The 11,885-nt window shown below is 45.4% G+C and overlaps 1 protein-coding gene across 1 annotated transcript in view; it reads left to right on the top strand.

Annotated features, from left to right (window-relative positions):
- UBR4 (ubiquitin protein ligase E3 component n-recognin 4) overlaps positions 1-11,885 on the top strand; it is a 78,960-nt gene that overhangs the window by 20,198 nt on the left and 46,877 nt on the right. Inside the window, exons 30-49 of the mRNA XM_029965242.1 lie at positions 46-147; positions 1,018-1,118; positions 1,303-1,501; positions 1,610-1,798; positions 2,310-2,373; positions 2,552-2,743; positions 3,310-3,380; positions 3,505-3,652; positions 4,155-4,382; positions 4,580-4,750; positions 4,847-5,029; positions 5,651-5,809; positions 6,407-6,559; positions 6,863-7,090; positions 7,860-8,017; positions 9,020-9,191; positions 9,318-9,519; positions 9,782-9,945; positions 10,149-10,365; positions 10,752-10,968. Of these exons, the coding sequence (XP_029821102.1) occupies positions 46-147; positions 1,018-1,118; positions 1,303-1,501; positions 1,610-1,798; positions 2,310-2,373; positions 2,552-2,743; positions 3,310-3,380; positions 3,505-3,652; positions 4,155-4,382; positions 4,580-4,750; positions 4,847-5,029; positions 5,651-5,809; positions 6,407-6,559; positions 6,863-7,090; positions 7,860-8,017; positions 9,020-9,191; positions 9,318-9,519; positions 9,782-9,945; positions 10,149-10,365; positions 10,752-10,968 (3,318 nt within the window). The remainder of the gene's footprint in view (positions 1-45; positions 148-1,017; positions 1,119-1,302; positions 1,502-1,609; positions 1,799-2,309; positions 2,374-2,551; positions 2,744-3,309; positions 3,381-3,504; positions 3,653-4,154; positions 4,383-4,579; positions 4,751-4,846; positions 5,030-5,650; positions 5,810-6,406; positions 6,560-6,862; positions 7,091-7,859; positions 8,018-9,019; positions 9,192-9,317; positions 9,520-9,781; positions 9,946-10,148; positions 10,366-10,751; positions 10,969-11,885) is intronic.

Here is an 11,885-nt window from a genome sequence, read left to right as displayed (position 1 = left end):
ACCCTCATGTGTTTGATCCTTATATATTCCTCTTTTAATCCTTAGTGGTCTGGATGAGTCCATCTTGGAGGAATGTTTGCAGCATCTGGAGAAGCAGCTGGAGAGCAGCCAGGCCCGAAAAGCCATGGAGGAATTCTTTTCAGAAAGGTGAAGTCACCATGAGAGTTGTAGCCCAAGAACTCTATTTCTCATCCTTTTTCTGTTTGCTTGTCACTGTAGACTCTGAAGTGATGTTGATGTCATTGTGCAGGAAAATATGGGCTGTGTAAAGACAGGATCTCCTTTGAGGAGTGCAGGAGAGTGGGAAAAAACTTGGGGTGGGGGCAGGCAGAGGACCTGGGTCTTTGTCACTCCAAAGGAAATAGTCAGTGAGTCCCTATAGTGGTCATTAGTGCAAGATGATCTGTCAAAGGAGTTTTTTGAGAGATGCTGGTCCACAAGGAATTTACAGACCAAGCTGCAAAATCCCAAGTTCTCCCAGTGCTTCCTTGGGGGGTAGCAGGTTGGTAATTTTAAGAGTATGCGTGGGGTGTTGACCTGACTTAAGATTATGAAGACAAACTGTGCTGGAAACAGCACAGCACAACAAGAGTGTTCTGAATATGAGGGTGAACTCATATTCAGAGGAAAGGTTTTCTCTGTTAAGCAAACCATTGTCTGTTTTTTCTCTCTACTTGTTCAACAGTTCAAAATGGAAGCAGTATGGTGGCTATACTTTGTAAAGATGGAAGGGAAAAATAGGCAAGAAAATCTTGCCTTTTGGTTTGGAAACGAGTTTAGGCCCTTTTGTGACCTGATATGTAAGAATACTGAAATGCTGCTGAGGAGCCCATGAGATTCATGAGTTTTAGTCTGAGTTTGCTGTTTGGCTGAAAGCAATTTCAGCAATTGGCTGCTGAGCAATATTAATACAAACTGTTGCCAGTCTGAAACGTGAGGGCAGAGGGAAGTGAAGCAAGTGATAAAAGGGAATGGGTCATCTTTTACAAAGCTGATTTATTTTCCCCCTCTGTACAGTGGAGAACTGGTGCAGATCATGATGGCAACAGCCAATGAGAACCTCTCAGCCAAATTCTGTAACAGGGTGCTGAAATTCTTCACCAAGCTCTTCCAGCTGAGTAAGTGATGGTTGGATCTCTCCTGTCCCGCCTTTGTCCACTTTATACTGTTCTTGTATTAGGCTGAGACATGAAGATGCTTGAAAGGAAAGCTGTGGGAGGGAGTGAGGTCACAACTTCACACTTGTAATGAAAAGCCACACGTTCACTGTAGATCTGTCACTCACAGTAACTTCCCCCCCAGCTGAGAAGAGCCCCAACCCCAGCCTGCTGCGACTCTGTGGCTCTTTGGCTCAGCTGGCCTGTGTGGAGCCTGTCCGGCTCCAGGCCTGGCTGACCAGGATGACCATGTCCCCACCCAAAGACTCAGACCAGCTGGACATTGTGCAGGAGAACAGGCAGCTCCTGCAGCTCCTGACAACTTACATCGTTCGGGAAAACAGGTAAAGCACAGCCTTTTGTGTGCTGGTCGTTTCCTTCCTCCTCCAGAGGTGTGAGTTGCTGGTGGTGTCTTTATAGTACCTCTCTGAAACTCTCTTCTTTTTGCTCAGCCAAGTGGGAGAAGGTGTGTGCACTGTTCTGCTGAGTACTCTGATACCAATGGCAACAGAGATGTTGGCCAATGGTGATGGCACAGGCTTTCCTGAACTGATGGTCGTGATGGCAACTTTGGCCAGTGCAGGACAAGGTGCAGGACACCTCCAGCTTCATGGTGCTGCTGTGGATTGGCTGAGCAGATGGTAAGAGTAAACGGGATACTGTTCTTTGTTTATTTGCACCACTTAGACTGATTTTGTTAAATTTTTTGACTGGTGATATGGGGACAGAAGTTCGTGTATGCTGATATTCAGTTATTTTTTAGTTTGTTGTTTGGAATATAAAGTGTCTGATCTGTATCCCCTCCCATTAGGAACAACCATGTGTTGTCTTTCTTTTCCACTCTGGATGGTTTAATTACTGCATTTATACATTCCCTGCTGTTAACCTAAAGCAAATTGAATGCTTGAAACTGTTGGTCAGGACTGAGTTTATACTTCCCAACAGCTGTTACCTGTAATGAGAGGTTGCGGACTCCCCATTCCTGGAAGGGTCCAAGGCCGGGTTGGATGGGGCTTGGAACAACCTGGGCTAGTGGAAGGTGTCCTTGCCCATGGCAGGGGGTGGAATGAGATGAGCTTTAAGGTTCTTTCCACCCCAAACCACTCTGGGATTCTGTGATTCTATAATAATTTCCACTGTTTTGTGTTACAGCAAGAAATACCTGTCTCAAAAGAATGTGGTAGAAAAAATGAATGCCAATGTCATGCAAGGGAAGGTAAGACATGACCATCGTTTAATTTGCAGGAATAAATCCCAGGCAGGAGCTGTTCACCTGTCCTGTTGGGTTCATAGTGGGAGTTAAAGCAATTTGGTCAGGGGCACTTGTTCAGTTTTCTTGCCCCGTAGCCGCTATTATGGGATGTGAGCAGTGCCTGTCCTTTTGTGCTTTCCAGCATGTGACTATCCTGGAGTGCACCTGCCACATCGTCTCTTACCTGGCCGACGTCACCAACGCCCTGAGCCAGAGCAGTGGCCAGGGGCCCAGTCACCTGTCCGTGGATGGGGAGGAGCGGGCCATCGAGGTGGACTCCGACTGGGTGGAAGAGTTGGCAGTGGAGGAGGAGGACTCCCAGGCTGAGGATTCGGTAGGCAACGCTCACAGTTAGTGCTGCAAAGGAGATGAAGGTTTATTTTGCTTCCAAATCAGAATTACTCAGGTTATGAATTAAGATTTTGTTGTTTATTCCTAATGTGACCTACTTGTCAGGTCTGGAAGAGAATATCTGTAATTCATGCCTAGATCCGTTGACTTTGCCATGTTAAATATTTATTTTTTAATAGAAAAAGGAAGAAATGGAGTGAGATGGGTTTCTTCCTACTGGTTGGTTTGTCAGTTTTATATATATGTCAACAAGCAGCTTAGATAAGACTTTGAAGTGCTGTTGGCTAGGGAAGAAAAGCTGTTATAATGCATTGTTTTAATTTTGTTGTACCAACATTTTTGTTACTGTTTCTTTTTCTTGTTAACCCTTTCATGTTATTATAATGTGTCACCCTCTTTTTCATGTGGTTTGATACCAGCTGCCTTCTCTTAGCTCAGTGTTGCTATTCTTAAAATGCACATTTGGTGTCTGAGGAATTTATTCTGTACCATGTACTTTACTGTAGCTGCAGTTGCAGCGCCTTTTTGAAACAATTTTCTTCTCTATAGGATGAAGATTCTCTCTGTAATAAACTCTGTACCTTCACCATCACACAGAAAGAATTCATGAATCAACATTGGTAAGGATCTGAAATTTGTGTTCAGAATTTCAGCCTGATATTCCTGGCCATTGAGAAGGAAACCAATGTGGTTTGTGAGCCTCAAGCAGTGTCTTTCATAACTCACCTGGCTTATTTTGGGCAGGTACCACTGTCACACTTGCAAGATGGTTGATGGGGTTGGTGTTTGCACAGTTTGTGCTAAAGTTTGTCACAAGGATCATGAGATTTCTTACGCCAAATATGGGTCGTTCTTCTGTGACTGTGGAGCCAAGGAAGATGGCAGCTGCCTGGTAAAGTGTTTTCATGTCCTCAACTTTTAAAGTCTTTTGCAGTTTTCTGTTCCGCAATAAGTTATGTCAGGGTATGAGTGTGTAAGAGTCATAAGACTTGAAGGTATTTGTTTTATAATGACCCTTCAGAATTTACAACTTGCCTGGAAATTAATGTTTTTTGCACTGCATAAGAGCACTGGCAAATCTCTGTCCCAGTGACTCCTGGGATTCCACCTACCTTTACAGAATTCGCTACACAGCAATCAACACCTTTTCCCATGTTTTCCACTAGCAGCAAACAAAATAACTATATCTTAATTATGGAGGCTTTTTAATACTTGAGTGGAGAGTGACACGTAGGATGCTGTTTTGTTGTATCTTTAGAATTGCAGTCTTAAGAGATTTGCACTCTATTTCTTTAAAATTACATTAATCTTGCTGCTATTACAGTCTGTATTCATTTCATTAGTAGTCAAACTGAGTCTGGTTTAGGCTCTTAGCATTCCTCTGTCATTCCCAGGCTTTGGTGAAGAGAACCCCCAGCAGTGGGATGAGCTCTACCATGAAAGAATCCGCCTTCCAGAGTGAACCCAGGGTGCCTGAGAGTGTCATTCGCCATGCCAGCACCTCCCCTGCTGAGAAAGCCAAGGTCACCATCAGTGAGGGGAAGGGCCCTGACGAAGAAAAACCCAAGAAGAGCAGCCTGTGCAGAAATGTTGAGGGCTGTCGAGAGGAGCTGCAGTCCCAGGTATGATTATCTGTTAAACAGAGATCATTTATGGTGAGGATCTTAGGCAGAATGTGTTGGTTATCAGCCAAGTTGTTTGATTTTTATGATAAGAGGAGTCATAAAAAGGGTGTCAGGCTTTAAAAAGTGGTTGATGTGTAGCTGTTATGAAGGCTCCCATAGGAGCCTTTTGTTCCTCACTTATCTCTTTCTTGTAGGCCAACTTCTCCTTTGCACCTTTGGTGCTAGAGATGCTGAATTTCCTGATGGATGCCATCCAGATCAACTTCCAGCAAGCTTCAGCCATGGGGAGCAGCAGCCGTGCCCAGCAAGCTCTGAACGAGCTCCATACTTTGGACAAGTCAGTAGAAATGACAGACCAGTTGATGGTGAGACTAAAGGAGTGATTAGATTATGGGGGGAGGACGGTCACTTTTTATAGGGCAATTCCAAGTGGTTTACTTTGGGTGCTTTTACTGACTCAGGTGCCAACTCTCGGCTCTCAAGAAGGTGCTTTTGAGAACGTGCGCATGAACTACAGCGGGGACCAGGGCCAGACGATCCGGCAGCTGATCAGCGCCCACGTGCTGCGGCGCGTGGCCATGTGTGTGCTGTCCTCCCCGCACGGCCGGCGCCAGCACCTGGCTGTGAGCCACGAGAAGGGCAAGGTGAGCTCTCCAGCTCTGCAGGGAACACTGCATTCTGAGGGAAAATGGAACAGCGCTGAACAACAGGCAGAATGTGATTTGTTCTGCCTCTCTGGAGAGCTGGATCTTCTGTGTAGTATTGCATAGCTTAGGGAAGCCTCTCTTAGAAAAAACTCTTCAGGGAAAAGAGTTCTTGCACTAGAAACGGTGAGAACAACTCACTACAACTACCTAGAAGGAGACTGAAATGAGGTGGGGGCTCATCTTTTCTGCCTTGTCTTAAGTGAAAGGATGAGAGGAAAAAGGCCTTAAGCTGTGCCAAGGGGAGGTTCAAATTAGATATTAGAAAAAAAAAGTCTCTGCAAGAGTGGTCAGGCATTGGAATAAGTTCCCCAGGGAGGTAGTGGAGTCACTGTCTCCGGAAGTGTTCAGGAGGTGTCTGGATATGGCACTTGGTGATGTGGTTTGGGAGTGATCAGGGTGGTGCTGGGTGGCAGTTGGACTCGATGATTTTGAAGGTCTCTTGCAACCTTGATTCTGTGATTCTGATTCTGTAAATGTGGGGACACATTCATAGAGCTGGAATTGAAGTGCCTTATTCCCCTCAGTTATAACTGGATAACAGTTCATTTTGTGGTACAGATCACAGTCCTTCAGCTCTCAGCATTGCTGAAACAAGCTGACTCCAGCAAAAGAAAACTGACCCTCACCCGCCTGGCGTCTGCCCCCGTTCCCTTCACTGTCCTGAGCCTCACTGGGAATCCCTGCAAGGAGGACTATCTGGCCGTGTGTGGACTGAAAGTAAGTACCTCCCGAACCCTTTCCCAGGCAGCTGGAAACATCAGCTCAAAGCCAGCTGTCTTTCTTTTCTCTGAGGAGCTGGCACAGAGCTGCCTCCAAAGTTCTGTCACTAATTTAGCTCCTGAATCACTTTCCTACTCAACAGAGGAAGCAGAAGAAGCAGGAGCTGTATGAATAATATGATAAATGAGACAGTGCCTTGAAATATAGTACTTCTTATTGTATTTAGGCCAGTTTTACGTAAGACAAGAGCCAAGGTTTAGTCATGTCAGACTTAGTGTGCTAAAACTAGTCTGTAACAACCAGTGTTCTTTGGCAAGGACTCCTCTTTTTTGTATTCTCCCAAATTTAGATTCAGCTTTCCCAGTGCAGAATCCACTGTTATTTAGCTGAGAAACAGCTGCACTCTGTGGTTTTGGTTTTGTGTTTTCTTTACAAACGATCACGTAATTTATCTTTAATGCAGTAATTTTAGATTCTCACTCTCTGAATCATTATTGGCGTAAGAGAAATGCTGACTTTTAACTCCATTCTTGGCTTCAAATGTTTATAAAATGCTTAGTTCTAATATTTGACCAATTTTTTTCATTACTCCAGGACTGCCATGTATTAACATTCAGCAGCTCTGGATCAGTCTCTGATCATTTGGTACTTCATCCCCAACTAGCCACTGGGAATTTCATCATCAAAGCTGTGTGGCTGCCAGGATCTCAAACAGAGCTTGCCATTGTGACTGCAGACTTTGTGAAGGTATGTCTGCTCATAAACTGTTGATGATATATCTACTTTCATACATCAGAACCTGGATCCTTGTGGAGTTGCATGTGGAAGAATGTGATAATACTCTTAGTTAGAAATAAATTGGAAATATAAATTTGGCTATTGTTGTTGCAAGAAAAAGCGAAACTAAAGAATCCGAAGAGTAGAACAATTAACTATAACATCTAAAAGGATTCCCTTGTCTCAACTCTTGTCTTGTTTTGTATTGTGGTAGTTGATTATTGCCTTAATTCTTCTGTGTCATAGTAATTATTTTCTTGGTTCTTTCCACAGATTTATGATCTCTCTGTAGACGCCTTGAGTCCAACTTTCTACTTCCTCCTACCAAGTTCCAAAATCAGGGATGTCACTTTCCTTTTCAACGAGGAAGGGAAGAACATCATAGTGATCATGTCCTCAGCTGGGTACATCTATACACAGCTCATGGAGGAGGCCAGCAGTGCCCAGCATGGGCCATTCTATGTCACCAATGTGCTGGAAGTCAACCACGAGGACCTGAAGGTGCTGGTGACTTCCCTTTCTCTCTGTTTTTTTGCATCTTATATTTGAAGGCAGAAGTTTCCTTTTCTTTTTTCTTTCTTTTGAGCCCCCTTATCTAGATCAAGGAGCTTGCTCATTCCTTTAAAGAGAGAAATATCCTTGCAGTGAAAGGGGGTGGGGGTGAAAATTAAACCCCTTGATCCTTTCATCTAGAAAATGGAGCATGTTTTCCATGGCTGGCTCTGAAGTCATGCCCGGCAGGATTTCTCAGCAGGGGGATGGCTGCAGAGCAGTGCAGTTCTCAGAGTGAGGCACTCCAAAGGTGCAGGAACAGAATGGATAAATCACCACTGCTGGGGCTGCAGAGCTGCAGTGAGCCTTTGTTTCTGGTCTTGGGGGTGACTTGTAAAATCTGTCCAATGATTTTACCCCAGCCTGTTTCAAAACTGGAAAAGATGAGAAGACAGCCCTCAGGAAGATCTTTTATGAGCTGGGAACGAGGGGAGTGCTCCGTGTGAGACTCACATGGCGTTCAGGCTCCCAGCTGAGGGTGTTACCTACAGCCTACGGGTGTGCAGGCTCAGCATCCCTTTCCAAAGCCTTTGAAGTGTCTGATGGATGAGTTCACCCAGCAGTTCAGTTTAGAAAATTGTCATTTAGGGCTGTGTTCTTTCGCTGGTGGGGAGGAGAGGAGGCCTTGGGAATAATTCCATCATAAATTTAAAAGCTTGACGGTGTTTTGCGGTATGTGAGTTTATGTTAAATGTTGTCATTTCTCTTGATCCCACAGGACAGCAATGGCCAGGTGGCAGGAGGAGGGGTGTCAGTGTATTACTCCCATGTGCTGCAGATGTTGTTCTTCAGCTACTGTCAAGGCAAATCCTTTGCAGCCACCATCAGCAGGGCCAGCCTGGAAGTGCAGAGGCTATTCCCAATCAACATCAAGAGGTGAGGCTCACATGGAAGACTCCCCTGAAGTGTTTATTTCTGTTTATTATTAATAAATATCACTAATCAACATCCCAGCTCTGAATGGCCAAAGCTTGTGCTGAAGATCCTCTTTCTGACTGATGATTTCCTGCTAGTTTTCATGGTGCTTCTGCCCTAATGGACTTTGGTGATGCTTTTGAGTCCCTTCCAACTTGGGATATTCTAGTTGCGGGATGGTTTGAAACAAGAACTCGGTGTTTCAGCAGTGGGGCATGTCTGCATTTTGTCTTCCCACTAGGATTTCCCAGCAGGAAGGTGGCTGCAGAGCCATTGTGCTGCACAGTGTGGAGCTGCTCCTGGTGCAGCCACTGGAACTGATGGGATTACCCCCCCTCACCGAGGCTGCAGAGCAGGAAGCCTTTGTTTCCTTTTGCCACCAGTACTGCTGGGGACCTTGTGCACTGTGCATATTAAGGCTTATTTTCAGACTCCCTTGAGGGAAACCAATCTCTTTTGCTATGAATGTGGCAAGAAAAAACTGTTCTATCATGTTTTCTGACAGAGCTGGGCACTTAGGCCACAGACTCTTTACTAGCCTGACACAAAGCCACTGTCATGAGCAGGCTCTGTAGAAGGCTCGTTCCAAGAGCTCCCAAGCTCCAGTCAAGCTTGGCTTAGTCTTTTTGCAGCTCTATTTTTATTTTTTCCAGTGAACAGTCACACAGATTCTCCTGGTTTGGCCTTTGCTTAGTGCTGCTGGGTATGTTGTAATGTGTAACTGTTCATCTGTTCAGATAAAAACATTGCTGAAAGCCATTTTAGAATTGCCTCCTTGGTTTGGGGCATAAAATGTTGCCAAGTGTTTTTCCTCAGGTTTGCAGGGTAGGGATCAGGCTGTGAATTGGAATGCTTGAATTCCTGCTGAGGATGGAGCTTTAACTGGTTTGAATGCTGTATTTTGTGTGTTTTCACTTGTGCTGCTTGTTAAATTAATGTCACTGTGCCCTTCATCTCTTGCAGTTCTAATGGTGGGAGTAAGACTTCTCCAGCCCTGTGTCAGTGGTCGGAGGTGATGAACCATCCTGGCTTGGTGTGTTGTGTTCAGCAAACCACAGGTGTCCCGCTGGTGGTGATGGTGAAGCCAGACACCTTCCTCATCCAGGAGATTAAAACCTTACCAGCCAAAGCAAAGGTTAGGCAGAATTCCCTATGGTTTTGACCCTTAAAATGTGTTTTCTTGTTGTTCCATCAACCAGATCTCTAATGCAAAGAGTTTTCCTTCAAGCAGCAGTTGCCAAGTCCTTGCCTTGCTTTGCAGATCCAGGACATGGTGGCCATCCGTCACACAGCCTGCAACGAGCAGCAGAGGACCACCATGATCCTGCTGTGTGAGGATGGCAGCCTGAGGATCTACATGGCCAACGTGGAGAACACCTCGTACTGGCTCCAGCCCTCGCTCCAGCCCAGCAGCGTCATCAGCATCATGAAACCCGTCCGCAAGCGCAAGGCAGCTGCCATCAGTAAGGGGCTCCTCACACAAGCTGTAAATGGAGGTGCAAAGATTGATCAGCATCATCCAGATACTTAAAACATTCTCTTCTGACAATTACCAGTTAACCCGAGGGCTAAGGATTGGCTAAGTCTGGGTGAAATGTTTCCGTAAATATACGTAAAAATATGTACAGACATCTGCGAAGGAGGCAGGTTCCTTCTGCAGCTCTTTTACCACATTTCTGCCAGTTTAGAATGTATTTCATCAGGACCCTCTCTTTTCCCTTCCAGCAACTCGCACATCCAGCCAAGTGAACTTCCCCATTGACTTCTTTGAACACAACCAGCAGCTCACAGATGTGGAGTTTGGAGGCAATGACCTGCTGCAGGTGTACAATGCTCAGCAGATAAAGCACCGCCTCAATTCCACGGGCATGTACGTGGCCAACACAAAGGTAAGTGGGGCGATTTGGGGATTCTTTTGGGCTTCTTGGGTGACATCATTGCTCATATTGACAGCATGCTGTGTCTTAGGAGTCTGCTTTGTTCAAATGAACCTGTACAAATCCTGTAATTAGGAAACAGTGGAGACACCTCTGTACAGAATCAGATTCTTGGCTGGAGAGTGAATTTTTGAGCTGTGATTTGTCTTCTGCAGCCTGGGGGTTTCACCATCGAAGTGACAAACAATAACAGCACGATGGTGATGACGGGCATGCGGATCCAGATCGGCACCCAGGCCATAGAACGAGCTCCCTCCTACCTGGAGATCTTTGGCCGCACCATGCAGCTCAACATGACCAGGGCCCGTTGGTTTGACTTCCCCTTCACCCGGGAGGAAGCCTTGCAGGCTGACAAAAAACTCACCGTCTTCAGTAAGTCTTGTTAATTGCTTAGTTTGACTTCACTGATGGTTTTGTTTGGGTGGGTTGAAGCTATCCTGCTTCACCTCACAGTAGGGAATTTCCACAACCTGTTTGACTTGACTACAAAAACAGTTTGAGGGGTGAGCCCTGAACACTTAATAACTTTATTTATGGCCCAGTTTCTTGCTGCAGTGAATGAATGTTCGGTAGCTCAGCTCGATAATTTTGTTTTGAGGCAATAGAGAAGGAAAATGGCCTTGGAAAGGAGATGACTCTGTGAGTGGCTGTGTTTTAATGACACAGTGTAATTGCTGTCCTGACATTGAGAGGAGGCTTGTTTGTATTCAAAAGCAATGACTCTATAAGTTCTTAAGAAATTTCTCTCATCACTGCAGTTGGGGCTTCTGTGGATCCTGCTGGAGTCACCATGATGGATTCCATAAAAATTTATGGCAAAACCAAAGAACAGTTTGGATGGCCTGATGAGCCCCCCGAGGACTTCCCATCTGCTTCAGTGAGCAATGTTTGTCCCCCAAACCTGAATCAAGGGAATAGCACTGGAGACACAGAGTCAACTGCCCCTGCTGCTGCCAGTGGGACTGTCCTGGAGAGGTATTTCCACAGTCTTTCCTTTCTTTCTCCTTGAAAATGCGTGGTTGCTCTGGAGGGGACTTAGGTGCACTTGTGTGCTTAACTGGGAGAACGGAAGAGAATTAGTGAAATTGTTCTCACTGTCTTACAAAGCAACAACTGAAAAGTCAATGATTATCTTGTAATGAGGGTTTGTGCTCACTCTTGATTTCTCTGGTGGAGTAGATGCATAGATCTGTGTGCCTGCTTTGCATTGCCAAGTTCATTTGTTTCAGCAGCCTTGGGGAGCTAAAAGAGATTTCTACTGCCTCGGTACATTCTTTCATTTCAAGCTGGCCCTTTTCATTCTCTAGAGCACACAAAAGTCAGGCCTCTGAAGTTAAGCTCAGTTTTGAGGAGGGCTTTGTGTGTGACCCTGCTTTAGGCTTGTGGTTCCCACCAACTTACCTTGTGGCCCATGTGTCTCAGACTGAGCTGTTGTGCTGGAGAAAGTGTTGGGTTTTTTCTCCTCAAAATCCCTACTGAGAGCCAAACCCCAGGGGCAACCAGGACATATATTTAGTACAAGAAATAAAACTTGTGTTCTGTTTTATATTCATCCCGTGTTCTTCCTCTGAGCTTGTACAGTCTGTGCATAAGAGTTGTAGAAAGCCTGGCAAGCAGCAAGGACAGGAGGGAAACAGAGCAAGGGGGAACCAGCACTGCTGAAAACTGAGCATTTTAAAGGGATATGCTGCTCAACTGTGAGGAAATGGTGGTTAATTTTTTCTGACTGAAATTCTCAGGTAAAGGGTCAGAGCTTGAAGTGGCAGTTAGCTCCAGCTGAAGGACTTGTTCAGCCATCTTTTAATATTTTGGCTAATAGTTCACGGGAGTTTTTTCCCTTGGTTATTTTCCCTTTTCTTCCCTCCTCTGCTGTGACATCCCCACAAGATGTC

This window comes from Manacus vitellinus, unplaced genomic scaffold (genome assembly GCF_001715985.3).
Source record: "Manacus vitellinus isolate BGI_N305 unplaced genomic scaffold, ASM171598v3 scaffold_92_pilon, whole genome shotgun sequence".
NCBI classification, from domain to species: Eukaryota; Metazoa; Chordata; class Aves; order Passeriformes; family Pipridae; genus Manacus; species Manacus vitellinus.
Note: the sequence above shows the minus strand (reverse complement) of the source record. Positions and strands in the feature narration are given on the sequence as shown.